General features: G+C 43.0%; 1 protein-coding gene across 1 annotated transcript in view; it reads left to right on the forward strand.

Moving 5' to 3' along the window:
* Nucleotides 1-21,360, forward strand: part of LOC115191205 (beta-1,3-N-acetylglucosaminyltransferase manic fringe) — a 41,795-nt gene that overhangs the window by 11,295 nt on the left and 9,140 nt on the right. Inside the window, exons 2-3 of the mRNA XM_029749145.1 lie at nt 18,931-18,976; nt 19,157-19,259. Of these exons, the coding sequence (XP_029605005.1) occupies nt 18,931-18,976; nt 19,157-19,259 (149 nt within the window). The remainder of the gene's footprint in view (nt 1-18,930; nt 18,977-19,156; nt 19,260-21,360) is intronic.

The raw sequence follows: 21,360 nt of genomic DNA on the forward strand, positions 1-21,360 counted from the left end.
ACATGGGAATAGGTCTACAGTTATTACATGGTAGGTGACCAGTGGTAACATGGGACTAGGTCTACAGTTGTTACATGGTAGGTGCACAGTGGTAACATGGGAATAGGTCTACAGTTTGTTACATGGTAGGTGCACAGTGGTAACATGGGAATAGGTCTACAGTTATTACATGGTAGGTGACCAGTGGTAACATGGGAAAGGTCTACAGTTATTACATGGTAGGTGATCAGTGGTAACATGGGAATAGGTCTACAGTTATTACATGGTAGGTGCACAGTGGTAACATGGGAATAGGTCTACAGTTATTACATGGTAGGTGCACAGTGGTAACATGGGAATAGGTCTATAGTTATACATGGTAGGTGACCAGTGGTAACATGAGAATAGGTCTACAGTTATTACATGGTAGGTGACCAGTGGTAACATGAGAATAGGTCTACAGTTATTCGTGGTAGGTACACAGTGGTAACATGGGAATAGGTCTACAGTTATTACATGGTAGGTGACCAGTGGTAACATGGGAATAGGTCTACAGTTATTACATGGTAGGTGACCAGTGGTAACATGGGAATAGGTCTACAGTTATTACATGGTAGGTACACAGTGGTAACATGAGAATAGGTCTACAGTTATTACATGGTAGGTGACCAGTGGTAACATGAGAATAGGTCTACAGTTATTACATGGCAGGTGCACAGTGGTAACATGGGAATAGGTCTACAGTTATTACATGGTAGGTGCACAGTGGTAACATGGGAATAGGTCTACAGTTATTACATGGCAGGTGCACAGTGGTAACATGGGAATAGGTCTACAGTTATTACATGGTAGGTGCACAGTGGTAACATGGGAATAGGTCTACAGTTATTACATGGTAGGTGACCAGTGGTAACATGGGAATAGGTCTACAGTTATTTCATGGCAGGTGCACAGTGGTAACATGGGAATAGGTCTACAGTTATTACATGGTAGGTGCACAGTGGTAACATGGGAATAGGTCTACAGTTATTACATGGTAGGTGACCAGTGGTAACATGGGAATAGGTCTACAGTTATTACATGGTAGGTGCACAGTGGTAACATGGGAATAGGTCTACAGTTATTACATGGCAGGTAACCTAACCTACACAGTTATAGTTCAGTTCTTAGGGCTGGAGGGCTTGTTGATTGAGAAACACCTAATTTAGTCACTATGGCCCAACTCAGCTGGTCCTCTTCCTGTTTTGAACAGTCATGTTCTTTACAGAACAAAGCAGCACTTCCTACTTCACTACTTTCTACACTGAGTCAACATGACTGGGGCTTTTGACTATCAGACTGTATCAGAGTTATAGTGAAGCATATGTGAGGAGTAGTCTAGTAGTCCCATTGCTGTCGTGTTAGGTGTGGCTGTATAGTAGGGGTAGCAAATTACACACACACACACACACACACACACAACACACACACACACACACACACACACACACACAACACACACACACACACACACACACACACACGTATTAGGACATAACTCTTTTGGAAGACCCTATCTTCCTAGGTCCTATCTTGAAGTGGCTTGTCAAAGCGAAATCCCAACAAGCATCTAACAATGTCACACTTCTAGAAGAAGTGTTTGAGATGGCTGTTGGAAGCTGTGTTTGTGTGAAATGACTGCCAAGCAGATATACATGGGGTACTTTGTATTGTAAAAGTTGTAGAAACATACTTCATTGGCAGTTGGCACTTATCATTCCAGTTTTGGTTCTCATAGACAATGATAGTGTTCCCAATACATGTTTTCAAAGCATTTGTTTACCCATGTACCTGTTCCTCAAAATATGAGGCACATTTTGTACGTGCCTTTTCTCTGAAGAAGTATGCAAATGTCAGCGATTTCTTCAGGTCGTGTAAAAGTCTCAGCCAGTGATTCAGATGGACAGACAGGGTGACTCGTGGTTTGGTCGTCAGCAGATGTTAACTTTAGTCTTAGTTTTAGAGAAGTGAAATCATCAGCTCTCTCTCTTCACCCGTCTCTCTCTCTCCCCGTCTCTCTCTCTCTCTCTCTCTCCCCCCCGTCTCTCTTTCAGCTGAGAGTCAGAACGGAAGCTCTGTAGAACCTCAGAGGAAATGTTTTCCCTCCAACAGTGTTGTCATGGCTACTATCTACAGATGATGTGTATATAGTCTAATGTTGCTTATTTTCATTTCTTACAAGTGGAACGTTAACGCAAAGATTCTGGCTATTTGCTTTTCTCGACCCTAACATACATGCACACACGCGCACACATACACGAGCACGTGCGCTACACACACACACACACACACACACAGTTCTATGTTCTCTTCATAGACTTCCTGTTCTCAGATCAGTTTCCGTTTCAACATTGTTGCTCTGCGGCTGTGGCGTCACCCTGGCACAGACAGCAAACACACAGACACACACAGCATCCTGTAGTAGTGTTGTATGTGTGTGTGTTGTGTGTGTGTGTGTGTCAAAATGACACAACACAAAAGATAAACCATGTACTCCTGTCCATACTCCATTAGAAGAGACAGATGATTTAAAGTCACAGTAGTACACTGATACAGGACCCAGCTGCATTACACTCTATAGGAGAGAAATCTATCCAGCTTTGTTTTACAGCATGAGTAAAAGAGACAGATTTATCTCTCTCTCTCTCTCTCTCTCTCTCTCTCTCTCTCTCTCTCTCTCTCTCTCTCTCTCTCTCTCTCTCTCCCCCAGTCAACTCCCACTGTCTAGTTTACGAGCCACTGCCAGCCCCCACTCAGACATCTTGGCTCTTCAGCCTCTTTAGCCCAGGCAGAATGATAGGGGCCTAGCGGACATTATGGAGCCGTGGTGCTGGTGCAGTTGCCTGAATTATGACTGTCAGGGAGGAAACTAATGACACAGGGCCTCTGGGTCCTGAGTCAAGCAGGGCCTCTTTTGGTTCCATCACCAGGGAATCGATCTGTGAATTACTCCTCCTTTGAACGAGTGATGGGATGGAGGGATGCGGAGGAGAAGAAAGAAAAATACCCACAGGGGGCTAGGGGGAGGAGAGGAAGAGGAGGGCTATAAAATGGCTGAAGGGAAGATTTAGAGGTAGCTTTACTCGATATGAGAAGTAGAGGGAGGCTGTACTGTTGTTTCAATGGAGATAGATGGAGTGCAGATCACATGGGTGTGTGTGTGTGTGTGTGTGTGTGTGTGTGTGTGTGCCTGCCCACGGCTTTACATTAACCTAAGTGATCGCCTTAATAGCTTTAGTGCACTAGATGAACTGCATGTATCTATCATAGAGCCCTGTCTTCCCACTACAACACCACACACACACACACACACACACACACACACACACACACACACACACACACACACACACACACACACACCACACACACACACACACACACACACACACACACACACACACACACACACATACATACACACACACACACACACACAGAGAATGAGAAAGAAGGAGAGAGAGAGATATAGACAGGAGGAGAGGATCTGCTCTATTATATTACACACCGTGGTGAATTACACCCCGTAAAACACTGTTTTATCCACCCAGAGGGTGCTCTATTATATTATACACCGTGGTGAATTACACCCCGTAAAACACTGTTTATCACCCAGAGGCTGCTCTATTATATTATACACCGTGGTGAATTACACCCCGTAAAACACTGTTTTATCCACCCAGAGGGTGCTCTATTTTATTACACACCATGGTGAATTACACCCCGTAAAACACTGTTTTATCACCCAGAGGCTGCTCTATTATATTATACACCGTGGTGAATTACACCCCGTAAAACACTGTTTTATCCACCCCAGAGGGTGCTCTATTTTATTACACACCGTGGTGAATTAAACCCCGTAAAACACTGTTTTATCACCCAGAGGCTGCTCTATTATATTACACACCGTGGTGAATTACACCCTGTAAAACACTGTTTTATCCACCCAGAGGGTGCTCTATTTTATTACACACCGTGGTGAATTACACCCCGTAAAACACTGTTTTATCCACCCAGAGGCTGCTCTACTATATTACACACCGTGGTGAATTACACCCCGTAAAACACTGTTTTATCCACCCAGAGGCTGCTCTATTATATTACACACTGTGGTGAATCAACCCCGTAAACACACTGTTTTATCCACCCCAGAGGCTGCTCTATTTTATTACACACCGTGGTGAATTACACCCCGTAAAACACTGTTTTATTCCACCCAGAGGCTGCTCTCTTATATTACACACGTGGTGAATTACACCCCGTAAAACACTGTTTTATCCACCCAGAGCCTGCTCTATATTATATACGCACCGTGGTGAATTACACCCCGTAAAACACTGTTTTATCCCACCAGAGGCTGCTCTCTTATATTATACCACCGTGGGAATTACACCCCGTAAAACACTGTTTATACACCCAGAAGGCTGCTCTATTATATTACACACCGTGGTGAACTTACACCCCGTAAAACACAGTTTTATCCACCCAGAGGCTGCTCTATTATATTACACACCGTGGTGAATTACACCCGTAAAACACTGTTTTATCCACCCAGAGGCTGCTCTATTATATTAGACACTGTGGTGAATACACCCGTTAAAACACTGTTTTATCCACCCAGAGGCTGCTCTATATATTATACACCGTGGTGAATTACACCCCGTAAAACACGTTTATCCACCCAGAGGCTCGCTCTATTATATTATACACCGTTAGTGAATTACACCACCGTAAAACCCTGTTTTATCCACCCAGAGGCTGCCTATTATATTATACACCGTGGTGAATACACCCCGTAAAACACTGTTTTATCCACCCAGAGGCTGCTCTATTATATTACAACACCATGGTGAATTACACCCCGTAAAACACTGTTTTATGCACCCAGAGGGTGCTCTATTATATATACACCGTGGTGAATTACACCCCGTAAAACAATGTTTATCCACCCAGAGCCTGCTCTATTATATACATACCGTGGTGAATTCACACCCCGTAAAACACTGTTTTATCCACCCAGAGCCTGCTCTATTATATTACGCACCGTGGTGAATTACACCCCGTAAAACACTGTTTTATACACCCAGAGGTGCTCTATTAATTACACACCGCGGTGAATTACACCCCGTAAACACTGTTTATCCACCCAGAGGCTGCTCTATTATATTATACACCGCGGTGAATTACACCCCGTAAAACACTGTTTTATCCACCCAGAGGCTGCTCTATTATATTATACACCGTGGTGAATTACACCCCGTAAAAACACTGTTTTTATCCACCCAGAGAGCTGCTCTATTATATTATACACCGTGGTGAATTACACCCCGTAAAACACTGTTTTATCCACCCAGAGGCTGCTCTATTATATTATACACCGTGGTGAATTACACCCCGTAAAACACTGTTTTATCCACCCAGAGGCCTGCTCTATTATATTATACACCGTGGTGAATTAGCCCCGTAAAACACTGTTTTATCCACCCAGAGGCTGCTCTATTATATTACACACCGTGGTGAATTACAGCCCGTAAAACACTGTTTTGATGCACCCAGAGGTGTGCTCTATTATATTATACACCGTGGTGAATTACACCCCGTAAAACACTGTTTTATCCAACCAGAGGCTGCTCTATTATACTATACACCGTGGGAATTACACCCCGTAAAACACTGTTTTATCCACCCCAGAGGCTGATCTATTATATTATACACCGTGGTGAATTACACCCCGTAAAAAAACTGTTTTATCCACCCAGAGGCAGCTCTATATATTATACACCGTGGTGAATTACACCCCGTAAAACACTGTTTTATCCACCCAGAGGATGCTCTATTATATTATACCCATGGTGAATTACCCCGTAACGCACTGTTTTATCCACCCAGAGGCTGCTCTATTATATTATACACCGTGGGTGAATTACACCCCGTAAAACACTGTTTATCCACCCAGAGGCTGCTCTATTATATCTACACCGTGGTGAATTACATCCCGTAAAAGCACTGTTTTATCCACCAGAGGCTGCTCTATTATATTTCCACCGTGGTGAATTACACCCGGTAAAACACTGTTTTATCCACCCAGAGGCTGCCTCTATATTATAACCGTGGTGAATTACACCCGTAAAGCACTGTTTTATCCACCCAGAGGCTGCTCTATTATATTACACCGTTGTGAATTACACCCCGTAAAACACTGTTTTATCCACCCAGAGCCTGCTCTATTATATTACATACCGTGGTGAATTACACCCCATAAAACACTGTTTTATCCACCCAGAGCCTGCTCTATTATATTACGCACCGTGGTGAATTACACCCCGTAAAACACTGTTTTATCCACCCAGAGGCTGCTCTATTATATTACGCACCGCGGTGTGAATTACACCCCGTAAAACACTGTTTTATCCACCCAGAGGCTGCTCTATTATATTACACACCGTGGTGAATTACACCCAGTAAAACACTGTTTTATCCACCCAGAGGCTGCTCTATTATATTACACACCGTGGTGAATTACACCCCGTAAAACACTGTTTTATCCACCCAGAGGGTGCTTTATTATATTACACACATGGTGAATTACACCCCTTAAAACACTGTTTTATCCACCCAGAAGCTGCTCTATTATATTACACACCGTGGTGAATTACACCCCGTAAAACACTGTTTTATCCACCCAGAGGGTGCTCTATTATATTACACACCGTGGTGAATTATACCCCATAAAAAACTGTTTTATCCACCCAGAGGCTGCTCTATTATATTACACACCGTGGTGAACTACACCCCGTAAAACACTGTTTTATCCACCCAGAGGGTGCTCTATTATATTACACACCGTGGTGAATTACACCCCGTAAAACACTGTTTTATCCACCCAGAGGCTGCTCTGTTATATTACACACCGTGGTGAATTACACCCCGTAAAACACTGTTTTATCCACCCAGAGGGTGCTCTATTTTATTACACACCGTGGTGAATTACACCCCATAAAAAACTGTTTTATCCACCCAGAGGCTGCCCTATTATATTACACACCGTGGTGAATTACACCCCGTAAAACACTGTTTTATCCACCCAGAGGCTGCTCTATTATATTATACACCGTGGTGAATTACACCCCGTAAAACACTGTTTTATCCACCCAGAGGCTGCTCTATTATATTATACACCGTGTTGAATTACACCCCGTAAAACACAGTTTTATCCACCCAGAGGCTGCTCTATTATATTACACACCGTGGTGAATTACACCCCGTAAAACACTGTTTTATCCACCCAGAGGCTGCTCTATTATATTATACACCGTGGTGAATTACACCCCGTAAAACACTGTTTTATCCACCCAGAGGCTGCTCTATTATATTACACACCATGGTGAATACACCCCGTATAAAACACTGTTTTATGCACCCAGAGGCTGCTCTATTATATATACACCGTGGTGAATTACACCCCGTAAAACACTGTTTATCCACCCAGAGCCTGCTCTATTATATTACATACCGTGGTGAATTACACCCCGTAAAACACTGTTTTATCCACCCAGAGCCTGCTCTATTATATTACGCACCGTGGTGAATTACACCCCGTAAAACACTGTTTTATCCACCCAGAGGCTGGCTCTATTATATTACACACCGTGGATGAATTACACCCCCGTAAAACACTGTTTTTATCCCACCAGAGGCTGCTCTATTATATTACACACCGCGGTGAATTACACCCCGTAAAACACTGTTTTATCCACCCAGAGGCTGCTCTATTATTATATACACCGTGGTGAATTACACCCCGTAAAACACTGTTTTATCCACCAGAGGCCTGCTCTATTAATTATACACCGTGGTGAATTACACCCCGTAAAACACTGTTTTATCCACCCAGAGGCCTGCTCTATATATTACTACACCGTGGTGAATTACACCCCCGAAAACACTGTTTTATCCACCCAGAGGCTGCTCTATTATATTAACACCGTGGTGAATTACACCCCGTAAAACACTGTTTATCACCCAGAGGCTGCTCTATTATATTATACACCGTGGTGAATTACACCCGTAAAACACTGTTTTATCACCCAGAGGCTGCTCTATTATATTATACACCGTGGTGAATTACACCCCGTAAAACACTGTTTTATCCACCCAGAGGCTGCTCTATTATATTACACACCGTGGTGAATTACACCCCGTAAAACACTGTTTTATCCACCCAGAGGCTGCTCTATTATATTACACACCGTGGTGAATTACACCCCGTAAAACACTGTTTTATGCACCCAGAGGGTGCTCTATTATATTATACACCGTGGTGAATTACACCCCGTAAAACACTGTTTTATCCACCCAGAGCCTGCTCTATTATATTACATACCGTGGTGAATTACACCCCGTAAAACACTGTTTTATCCACCCAGAGCTGCTCTATTATATTACGCACCGTGGTGAATTACACCCCGTAAAACACTGTTTTATCCACCAGAGGCTGCTCTATTATATTACACCCGTGGTGAATTACACCCCGTAAAACACTGTTTTATCCACCCAGAGGCTGCTCTATTATATTACACACCGTGGTGAATTACACCCCGTAAAACACTGTTTATCCACCCAGAGGCTGCTCTATTATATTACACACCGTGGTGAATTACACCCCGTAAAACACTGTTTTATCCACCCAGAGGCTGCTCTATTATATTACACACCGCGGTGAATTACACCCCGTAAAACACTGTTTTATCCACCCAGAGGCTGCTCTATTATATTATACACCGCGGTGAATTACACCCCGTAAAACACTGTTTTATCCACCCAGAGGCTGCTCTATTATATTATACACCGTGGTGAATTACACCCCGTAAAACACTGTTTTATCCACCCAGAGGCTGCTCTATTATATTATACACCGTGGTGAATTACACCCCGTAAAACACTGTTTTTATCCACCCAGAGGTGCTCTATTATATTATACACCGTGGTGAATTACACCCCGAAAACACTGTTTTATCCACCCAGAGGCTGCTCTATTATATTATACACCGTGGTGAATTACACCCCGTAAAACACTGTTTTATCCACCCAGAGGCTGCTCTATTATATTACACACCGTGGTGAATTAAACCCCGTAAAACACTGTTTTATCACCCAGAGGCTGCTCTATTATATTACACACCGTGGTGAATTGCACCCCGTAAAACACTGTTTTATCCACCCAGAGGGTGCTCTATTTTATTACACACCGTGGTGAATTACACCCCGTAAAACACTGTTTTATCCACCCAGAGGCTGCTCTACTATATTACACACCATGGTGAATTACACCCCGTAAAACACTGTTTTATCCACCCAGAGGCTGCTCTATTATATTACACACTGTGGTGAATTACACCCCGTAAAACACTGTTTTATCCACCCAGAGGCTGCTCTATTTTATTACACACCGTGGTGAATTACACCCCGTAAAACACTGTTTTATCCACCCAGAGGCTGCTCTATTATATTACACACCGTGGTGAATTACACCCCGTAAAACACTGTTTTATCCACCCAGAGCCTGCTCTATTATATTACGCACCGTGGTGAATTACACCCCGTAAAACACTGTTTTATCCACCCAGAGGCTGCTCTATTATATTACGCACCGTGGTGAATTACACCCCGTAAAACACTGTTTTATCCACCCAGAGGCTGCTCTATTATATTATACACCGTGGTGAATTACACCCCGTAAAACACTGTTTTATCCACCCAGAGGCTGCTCTATTATATTACACACCGTGGTGAATTACACCCCGTAAAACACAGTTTTATCCACCCAGAGGCTGCTCTATTATATTACACACCGTGGTGAATTACACCCCGTAAAACACTGTTTTATCCACCCAGAGGCTGCTCTATTATATTATACACTGTGGTGAATTACACCCCGTAAAACACTGTTTATCCACCCAGAGGCTGCTCTATTATATTATACACCGTGGTGAATTACACCCCGTAAAACACTGTTTTATCCACCCAGAGGCTGCTCTATTATATTATACACCGTGGTGAATTACACCCCGTAAAACACTGTTTTATCCACCCAGAGCCTGCTCTATTATATTACATACCGTGGTGAATTACACCCCGTAAAACACTGTTTTATCCACCCAGAGCCTGCTCTATTATATTACGCACCGTGGTGAATTACACCCCGTAAAACACTGTTTTATCCACCCAGAGGCTGCTCTATTATATTACACACCGCGGTGAATTACACCCCGTAAAACACTGTTTTATCCACCCAGAGGCTGCTCTATTATATTATACACCGCGGTGAATTACACCCCGTAAAACACTGTTTTATCCACCCAGAGGCTGCTCTATTATATTATACACCGTGGTGAATTACACCCCGTAAAACACTGTTTTATCCACCCAGAGGCTGCTCTATTATATTATACACCGTGGTGAATTACACCCCGTAAAACACTGTTTTATCCACCCAGCGGCTGCTCTATTATATTATAAGCCGTGGTGAATTACACCCCGTAAAACACTGTTTTATCCACCCAGAGGCTGCTCTATTATATTATACACCGTGGTGAATTACGCCCCGTAAAACACTGTTTTATCCACCCAGAGGCTGCTCTATTATATTACACACCGTGGTGAATTACACCCCGTAAAACACTGTTTTATGCACCCAGAGGGTGCTCTATTATATTATACACCGTGGTGAATTACACCCCGTAAAACACTGTTTTATCCACCCAGAGGCTGCTCTATTATACTATACACCGTGGTGAATTACACCCCGTAAAACACTGTTTTATCCACCCAGAGGCTGCTCTATTATATTATACACCGTGGTGAATTACACCCCGTAAAAAACTGTTTTATCCACCCAGAGGCTGCTCTATTATATTATACACCGTGGTGAATTACACCCCGTAAAACACTGTTTTATCCACCCAGAGGCTGCTCTATTATATTATACACCGTGGTGAATTACACCCCGTAAAGCACTGTTTTTTCCACCCAGAGGCTGCTCTATTATATTATACACCGTGGTGAATTACACCCCGTAAAACACTGTTTTATCCACCCAGAGGCTGCTCTATTATATTATACACCGTGGTGAATTACATCCCGTAAAGCACTGTTTTATCCACCCAGAGGCTGCTCTATTATATTACACCGTGGTGAATTACACCCCGTAAAACACTGTTTTATCCACCCAGAGGCTGCTCTATTATATTATACACCGTGGTGAATTACACCCCGTAAAGCACTGTTTTATCCACCCAGAGGCTGCTCTATTATATTACACCGTGGTGAATTACACCCCGTAAAACACTGTTTTATCCACCCAGAGCCTGCTCTATTATATTACATACCGTGGTGAATTACACCCCGTAAAACACTGTTTTATCCACCCAGAGCCTGCTCTATTATATTACGCACCGTGGTGAATTACACCCCGTAAAACACTGTTTTATCCACCCAGAGGCTGCTCTATTATATTATACACCGTGGTGAATTACACCCCGTAAAACACTGTTTTATCCACCCAGAGGCTGCTCTATTATATTATAAACCGTGGTGAATTACACCCCGTAAAACACAGTTTTATCCACCCAGAGGCTGCTCTATTATATTACACACCGTGGTGAATTACACCCCGTAAAACACTGTTTTATCCACCCAGAGGCTGCTCTATTATATTATACACTGTGGTGAATTACACCCCGTAAAACAATGTTTATCCACCCAGAGGCTGCTCTATTATATTATACACCGTGGTGAATTACACCCCGTAAAACACTGTTTTATCCACCCAGAGGCTGCTCTATTATATTATACACCGTGGTGAATTACACCCCGTAAAACACTGTTTTATCCACCCAGAGACTGCTCTATTATATTATACACCGTGGTGAATTACACCCCGTAAAACACTGTTTTATCCACCCAGAGGCTGCTCTATTATATTACACACCATGGTGAATTACACCCCGTAAAACACTGTTTTATGCACCCAGAGGGTGCTCTATTATATTATACACCGTGGTGAATTACACCCCGTAAAACACTGTTTTATCCACCCAGAGCCTGCTCTATTATATTACATACCGTGGTGAATTACACCCCGTAAAACACTGTTTTATCCACCCAGAGCCTGCTCTATTATATTACGCACCATGGTGAATTACACCCCGTAAAACACTGTTTTATCCACCCAGAGGCTGCTCTATTATATTACACACCGCGGTGAATTACACCCCGTAAAACACTGTTTTATCCACCCAGAGGCTGCTCTATTATATTATACACCGTGGTGAATTACACCCCGTAAAACACTGTTTTATCCACCCAGAGGCTGCTCTATTATATTACACACCGCGGTGAATTACACCCCGTAAAACACTGTTTTATCCACCCAGAGGCTGCTCTATTATATTATACACCGTGGTGAATTACACCCCGTAAACACTGTTTTATCCACCCAGAGGCTGCTCTATTATATTATACACCGTGGTGAATTACACCCCGTAAAACACTGTTTTATCCACCCAGAGGGTGCTCTATTTTATTACACACCGTGGTGAATTACACCCCGTAAAACACTGTTTTATCCACCCAGAGGCTGCTCTACTATATTACACACCGTGGTGAATTACACCCCGTAAAACACTGTTTTATCCACCCAGAGGCTGCTCTATTATATTACACACTGTGGTGAATTACACCCCGTAAAACACTGTTTTATCCACCCAGAGGCTGCTCTATTTTATTACACACCGTGGTGAATTACACCCCGTAAAACACTGTTTTATCCACCCAGAGGCTGCTCTATTATATTACGCACCGTGGTGAATTACACCCCGTAAAACACTGTTTTATCCACCCAGAGGCTGCTCTATTATATTATACACCGTGGTGAATTACACCCCGTAAAACACTGTTTTATCCACCCAGAGGCTGCTCTATTATATTACACACCGTGGTGAATTACACCCGTAAAACACAGTTTTATCCACCCAGAGGCTGCTCTATTATATTACACACCGTGGTGAATTACACCCCGTAAAACACTGTTTTATCCACCCAGAGGCTGCTCTATTATATTATACACTGTGGTGAATTACACCCCGTAAAACACTGTTTTATCCACCCAGAGGCTGCTCTATTATATTATACACCGTGGTGAATTACACCCCGTAAAACACTGTTTTATCCACCCAGAGGCTGCTCTATTATATTATACACCGTGGTGAATTACACCCCGTAAAACACTGTTTTATCCACCCAGAGGCTGCTCTATTATATTACACACCATGGTGAATTACACCCCGTAAAACACTGTTTTATGCACCCAGAGGGTGCTCTATTATATTATACACCGTGGTGAATTACACCCCGTAAAACACTGTTTTATCCACCCAGAGCCTGCTCTATTATATTACATACCGTGGTGAATTACACCCCGTAAAACACTGTTTTATCCACCCAGAGCCTGCTCTATTATATTACGCACCGTGGTGAATTACACCCCGTAAAACACTGTTTTATCCACCCAGAGGCTGCTCTATTATATTACACACCGCGGTGAATTACACCCCGTAAAACACTGTTTTATCCACCCAGAGGCTGCTCTATTATATTATACACCGCGGTGAATTACACCCCGTAAAACACTGTTTTATCCACCCAGAGGCTGCTCTATTATATTATACACCGTGGTGAATTACACCCCGTAAAACACTGTTTTATCCACCCAGAGGCTGCTCTATTATATTATACACCGTGGTGACTTACACCCCGTAAAACACTGTTTTATCCACCCAGAGGCTGCTCTATTATACTATACACCGTGGTGAATTACACCCCGTAAAACACTGTTTTATCCACCCAGAGGCTGCTCTATTATATTATACACCGTGGTGAATTACACCCCGTAAAAAACTGTTTTATCCACCCAGAGGCTGCTCTATTATATTATACACCGTGGTGAATTACACCCCGTAAAACACTGTTTTATCCACCCAGAGGCTGCTCTATTATATTATACACCATGGTGAATTACACCCCGTAAAGCACTGTTTTATCCACCCAGAGGCTGCTCTATTATATTATACACCGTGGTGAATTACACCCCGTAAAACACTGTTTTATCCACCCAGAGGCTGCTCTATTATATTATACACCGTGGTGAATTACATCCCGTAAAGCACTGTTTTATCCACCCAGAGGCTGCTCTATTATATTACACCGTGGTGAATTACACCCCGTAAAACACTGTTTTATCCACCCAGAGGCTGCTCTATTATATTATACACCGTGGTGAATTACACCCCGTAAAGCACTGTTTTATCCACCCAGAGGCTGCTCTATTATATTACACCGTGCTGAATTACACCCCGTAAAACACTGTTTTATCCACCCAGAGCCTGCTCTATTATATTACATACCGTGGTGAATTACACCCCGTAAAACACTGTTTTATCCACCCAGAGCCTGCTCTATTATATTACGCACCGTGGTGAATTACACCCCGTAAAACACTGTTTTATCCACCCAGAGGCTGCTCTATTATATTACGCACCGCGGTGAATTACACCCCTTAAAACACTGTTTTATCCACCCAGAAGCTGCTCTATTATATTACACACCGTGGTGAATTACACCCCGTAAAACACTGTTTTATCCACCCAGAGGGTGCTCTATTATATTACACACCGTGGTGAATTATACCCCATAAAAAACTGTTTTATCCACCCAGACGCTGCTCTATTATATTACACACCGTGGTGAACTACACCCCGTAAAACACTGTTTTATCCACCCAGAGGGTGCTCTATTATATTACACACCGTGGTGAATTACACCCCGTAAAACACTGTTTTATCTACCCAGAGGCTGCTCTGTTATATTACACACCGTGGTGAATTACACCCCGTAAAACACTGTTTTATCCACCCAGAGGGTGCACTATTTTATTACACACCGTGGTGAATTACACCCCATAAAAAACTGTTTTATCCACCCAGAGGCTGCCCTATTATATTACACACCGTGGTGAATTACACCCCGTAAAACACTGTTTTATCCACCCAGAGGCTGCTCTATTATATTATACACCGTGGTGAATTACACCCCGTAAAACATTGTTTTATCCACCCAGAGGCTGCTCTATTATATTATACACCGTGGTGAATTACACCCCGTAAAACACAGTTTTATCCACCCAGAGGCTGCTCTATTATATTACACACCGTGGTGAATTACACCCTGTAAAACACTGTTTTATCCACCCAGAGGCTGCTCTATTATATTATACACCGTGGTGAATTACACCCCGTAAAACACTGTTTTATCCACCCAGAGGCTGCTCTATTATATTATACACCGTGGTGAATTACACCCCGTAAAACACTGTTTTATCCACCCAGAGGCTGCTCTATTATATTATACACCGTGGTGAATTACACCCCGTAAAACACTGTTTTATCCACCCAGAGGCTGCTCTATTATATTACACACCATGGTGAATTACACCCCGTAAAACACTGTTTTATGCACCCAGAAGCTGCTCTATTATATTACACACCGTGGTGAATTACACCCCGTAAAACACTGTTTTATCCACCCAGAGGGTGCTCTATTATATTACACACCGTGGTGAATTATACCCCATAAAAAACTGTTTTATCCACCCAGAGGCTGCTCTATTATATTACACACCGTGGTGAATTACACCCCGTAAAACACTGTTTTATCCACCCAGAGGGTGCTCTATTATATTACACACCGTGGTGAATTACACCCCGTAAACACTGTTTTATCCACCCAGAGGCTGCTCTGTTATATTACACACCGTGGTGAATTACACCCCGTAAAACACTGTTTTATCCACCCAGAGGGTGCTCTATTTTATTACACACCGTGGTGAATTACACCCCGTAAAACACTGTTTTATCCACCCAGAGGGTGCTCTATTATATTACACACCGTGGTGAATTACACCCCATAAAAAACTGTTTTTTCCACCCAGAGGCTGCTCTATTACATTACACACCGTGGTGAATTACCCCCCGTAAAACACTGTTTTATCCACCCAGAGGGTGCTCTATTATATTACACACCATGGTGAATTACACCCCGTAAAACACTGTTTTATCCACCCAGAAGCTGCTCTATTATATTACACACCGTGGTGAATTACACCCCATAAAAAACTGTTTTATCCACCCAGAGGCTGCTCTATTATATTACACACCGTGGTGAATTACACCCCGTAAAACACTGTTTTATCCACCCAGAGGGTGCTCTATTATATTACACACCGTGGTGAATTACAGCCCGTAAAACACTGTTTTATCCACCCAGAGGCTGCTCTACTATATTACACACCGTGGTGAATTACACCCCGTAAAACACTGTTTTATCCACCCAGAAGCTGCTCTATGCTACATCCCAAATGCCATCCTATTCCCTACATAGTGCACTATATTCAGAATAGGGTGCCATTTGGGACGGTCCTGTCACCTCAGGAGGAGTTTTATAGCTTTACTGTAATGGTTTGATAATGCTTAGGAGAGAGTTGAAACAGACACACATCCTCGTCTTGCTATCTCTTCTCTCTCAGATGAAAGAGTAGCAGACACTCTGAGGGAACAACACTTTCCCTTTTCCCTCTCACCCATCTCCACCCTCTCCCTCTCCTATCATCCCTCTTTCCCTCTTTCACTCCCTGTACTCCACCCCCATCACTTCCTTTGGAAGATTGGATCAGCAGTCAGTCACTGTGTGTGTGTGTGTGTGTGTGTGTGTGTGTGTGTGTGTGTGTGTGTGTGTGTGTGTGTGTGTGTGTGTGTGTGTGTGTGTGTGTGTGTGTGTGTGAGAGAGAGACTGTGTGTGTGCTTCCACTAGGCTTTCCACTAGATGTTGGAACATTGCTGCCGGGACTTGCTTCCATTCAGCCACAAGAGCATTAGTGAGGTCGGGCACTGATGTTGGGCGATTAGGCCTGGCTCGCAGTCGGCGTTCCAATTCATCCCAAAAGTGTTCGATGGGGTTGAGGTCAGGGCTCTGTGCAGGTCAGTCAAGTTCTTCCACACTGATCTCAACAAACCATTTCTGTATGGACCTCATTTTGTGCACAGAGGCATAGTCATGCTGAAACAGGAAAGGGCCTTCCCCAAACTGTTGCCACAATGTTGGAAGCACAGAATTGTCTAGAATGTCATTGTATGCTGTAGTGTTAAGATTTCCCTTCACTGGGACAATGGGACCTAGCCCGAACCATGAAAACATCCCCAGACCATTTTTCCTCCTCCACCAAACTTTACAGTTGGCACTATTGGGGCAGGTAGCGTTCTCCTGGCATCTGCCAAACCCAGATTAGTTCGTCGGACTGTCAGCAACGGATGTGGCTGAAATAGCCGAATCCCCAAATTTGAAGGGGTGTCCACATACTTTTGTATATATAGTGTATCTGTAGTTTCAGTGGTTGCTAGTTTTGACCAACAGAGGTCAGTGGTGGACCAGCTACACAGTGCTGTACTACTGTAGAACTCAGGGAAATAGATGCATGCCGTTTAGATCACTGAGTCTGTTGGTGAGAGAGAGAGAGGGAGGGAGAGAGAGAGAGAGAGAGAGAGAGAGAGAGAGAGAGAGAAAGAGAGAGAGAGAGAGAGATTGTACTAGCTTAGAGGAAGTGTTAGCTTAGAGAGAGAGATTGGTGAGAGAAAGAGAGAGAGAGAGAGAGAGATTGTACTAGCTTAGAGGAAGTGTTAGCTTAGAGAGAGAGATTGGTGAGAGAAAGAGAGAGAGAGAGAGAGAGATTGTACTAGCTTAGAGGAAGTGTTAGCTTAGAGAGAGAGATTGGTGAGAGAAAGAGAGAGAGAGAGAGAGATTGTACTAGCTTAGAGGAAGTGTTAGTTTAGAGAGAGAGATTGGTGAGAGAAAGAGAGAGAGAGAGAGAGAGATTGTACTAGCTTAGAGGAAGTGTTAGCTTAGAGAGAGAGATTGGTGAGAGAAAGAGAGAGAGAGAGAGAGAGATTGTACTAGCTTAGAGGAAGTGTTAGCTTAGAGAGAGAGATTGGTGAGAGAAAGAGAGAGAGAGAGAGAGAGATTGTACTAGCTTAGAGGAAGTGTTAGCTTAGAGAGAGAGATTGGTGAGAGAAAGAGAGAGAGAGAGAGAGAGATTGTACTAGCTTAGAGGAAGTGTTAGCTTAGAGAGAGAGATTGGTGAGAGAAGAGAGAGAGAGAGAGAGAGATTGTACTAGCTTAGAGGAAGTGTTAGCTTAGAGTGAGAGATTGGTGAGAGAAAGAGAGAGAGAGAGAGAGAGATTGTACTAGCTTAGAAGAAGTGCAGCGGTCAAGGCTATGGCATCTCCCAATGGGAGGGTAGTGTTGCTGTTTCACACTGTCTTCAATGTAATGGCAGCAAGGGTCAAAGGTTCAAGTGGGTGTGTGACTGGGTGTGTGTGCATGTCTACCCTTTAGCTAATGGTGCAGCCTGTTTCTGTCAGTATTAATCTGTCCTCCATTATCTCGCTATGTGTGTGTGTGTGTGGGGGGGGCTGTCTGTGTTTGTGTGTGTGTGTGTGTGTGTGTGTGTGTCTGGGGGGGGGTCTGTGTGTGTGTGTGTGTGTGTGTGGGGGGGGGGTGTCTGTGTGTGTGTGTGGGGGGGGTGTCTGTGTGTGTGTGTGTGTGTGGGGGGGTGTCTGTGTGTGTGTGGGGGGGTTCTGTGTGTGTGTGTGTGGGGGGGGGGTGTCTCTGTGTGTGTGTGTGTGTGTGTGTGTGTGTGTGTGTGTGTGTGTGTGTGTGTGTGTGTGTGTGTGTGTGTGTGTGTGTGTGTGTGTGTGTGTGTGTGTGTGTGTATGTGTGTGTTATATCTCTCTTCTCCTTCTCCAGACGTTCATCTTTACAGACACGGAGGATGAAGACATCAACTCCAGAGGTAGGTCTTCATCTCCACCAATCACAAGCAAGGAGAGACATTAACAGCTGTAATATTTAAGAGTGATAGTTGTTTATTAGACAACAGTTCCAGTTTTAAACTCATTTAAGTCTCATGTCAGAGTGTTGTAAAATGAACACATTGATAGGTGCTCTGACTGAAATTCTTTTTTATATACAGGTTACAATTTGATTGTGACAGATTGTCCGTCGGACCACAGTCACCAGGCTCTGTCCTGCAAGATGTCTGCTGAATATGACCACTTCATGGCCTCTGATAAGAAGTGAGTGACCAGCCCAACCCAGACAGAGAGAAACACATAGACTATCACTTTACAGGCCATAGATAGACAATCACTTTACAGGGCATAGATAGACTATCACTTTACAGGTCATAGATAGACTATCACTTTACAGGACATAGATAGTCTATCACTTTACAGGGCATAGATAGACTATCACTTTAAAGGACATAGATAGACTATCACTTTACAGGACATAGATAGACGATCACTTTACAGGGCATAGATAGACGATCACTTTACAGGGCATAGATAGACTATCACTTTTCCCCTGGCATAGATAGACTATCCCTTTACAGGGCATAGATAGTCTATCACTTTACAGGGCATAGATGGACTATCACTTTACAGGGCATAGATAGACTATCACTTTACAGGGCATAGATAGACTATCACTTTACAGGGCATAGATAGTCTATCACTTTACAGGGCATAGATAGTCTATCTATGTCCTGTAAAGTGATAGACTATCACTTTACAGGGCATAGTTAGACTATCACTTTACAGGACATAGATAGACTATCACTTTTTCCCCTGGCATAGATAGACTATCACTTTACAGGGCATAGATAGACTATCACTTTACAGGGCATAGATAGACTATCACTTTACAGGGCATAGATACACAATCACTTTACAGGGCATAGATAGACTATCACTTTACAGGACATAGATAGACTATCACTTTACAGGACATAGATAGTCTATCTATGCCAGGGAAAAAGTGATTGTCTATCACTTTTCCCCTGGCATAGATAGTCTATCTATGCACTGTAAAGTGATAGTCTATCTATGCCCTGTAAAGTGATCACTTTACAGGGCATAAATAGACTATCACTTTACAGGGCATAGAGAGACTATCACTTTACAGGGCATAGTTTGACTATCACTTTACAGGGCATAGATAGACTATCACTTTACAGGGCATAGATAGACTATCACTTTACGGGGCATAGATAGTTTATCACTTTACAGGGCATAGAGAGACTATCACTTTACAGGGCATAGATAGACTATCACTTTTCCCCTGGCATAGATAGACTATCACTTTACAGGGCATATATAGACTATCACTTTACAGGACATAGATAGACTATCACTTTACAGGGCATAGATAGTTTATCCCTTTACAGGGCATAGATAGACTATCACTTTACGGGCATAGATAGACTATCACTTTACAGGGCATAGATAGTTTATCACTTTACAGGACATAGATAGTCTATCACTTTACAGGGCATAGATAGACTAACACTTTACAGGACATAGATAGACTATCACTTTACAGGGCATAGAGAGACTAACACTTTACAGGGCATAGAGAGACTAACACTTTACAGGACATAGATAGTCTATCACTTTACAGGGCATAGAGAGACTATCACTTTACAGGGCATAGATAGACTATCACTTTACAGGGCATAGATAGACTATCACTTTACAGGGCATAGAGAGACTAACACTTTACAGGGCATAGATAGACTTTCACTTTACAGGGCATAGATAGACTATCACTTTACAGGGCATAGATAGACTATCACTTTTCCCCTGGCATAGATAGACTATCGCTTTACAGGGCATATATAGACTATCACTTTACAGGACATAGATAGACTATCACTTTACAGGGCATAGATAGTTTATCCCTTTACAGGGCATAGATAGACTATCACTTTACGGGCATAGATAGACTATCACTTTACAGGGCATAGATAGTCTATCACTTTACAGGGCATAGATAGTTTATCACTTTACAGGACATAGATAGACTATCACTTTACAGGACATAGATAGACTATCACTTTACAGGGCATAGATAGTTTATCCCTTTACAGGGCATAGATAGACTATCACTTTACAGGGCATAGATAGTTTATCCCTTTACAGGGCATAGATAGACTATCACTTTACGGGCATAGATAGACTATCACTTTACAGGGCATAGATAGTCTATCACTTTACAGGGCATAGATAGTTTATCACTTTACAGGACATAGATAGTCTATCACTTTACAGGGCATAGATAGACTATCACTTTACAGGACATAGATAGTTTGTCACTTTACAGTTCATAGATAGACTA

This window comes from Salmo trutta, unplaced genomic scaffold (assembly GCF_901001165.1).
Source record: "Salmo trutta unplaced genomic scaffold, fSalTru1.1, whole genome shotgun sequence".
Taxonomy (NCBI): Eukaryota; Metazoa; Chordata; class Actinopteri; order Salmoniformes; family Salmonidae; genus Salmo; species Salmo trutta.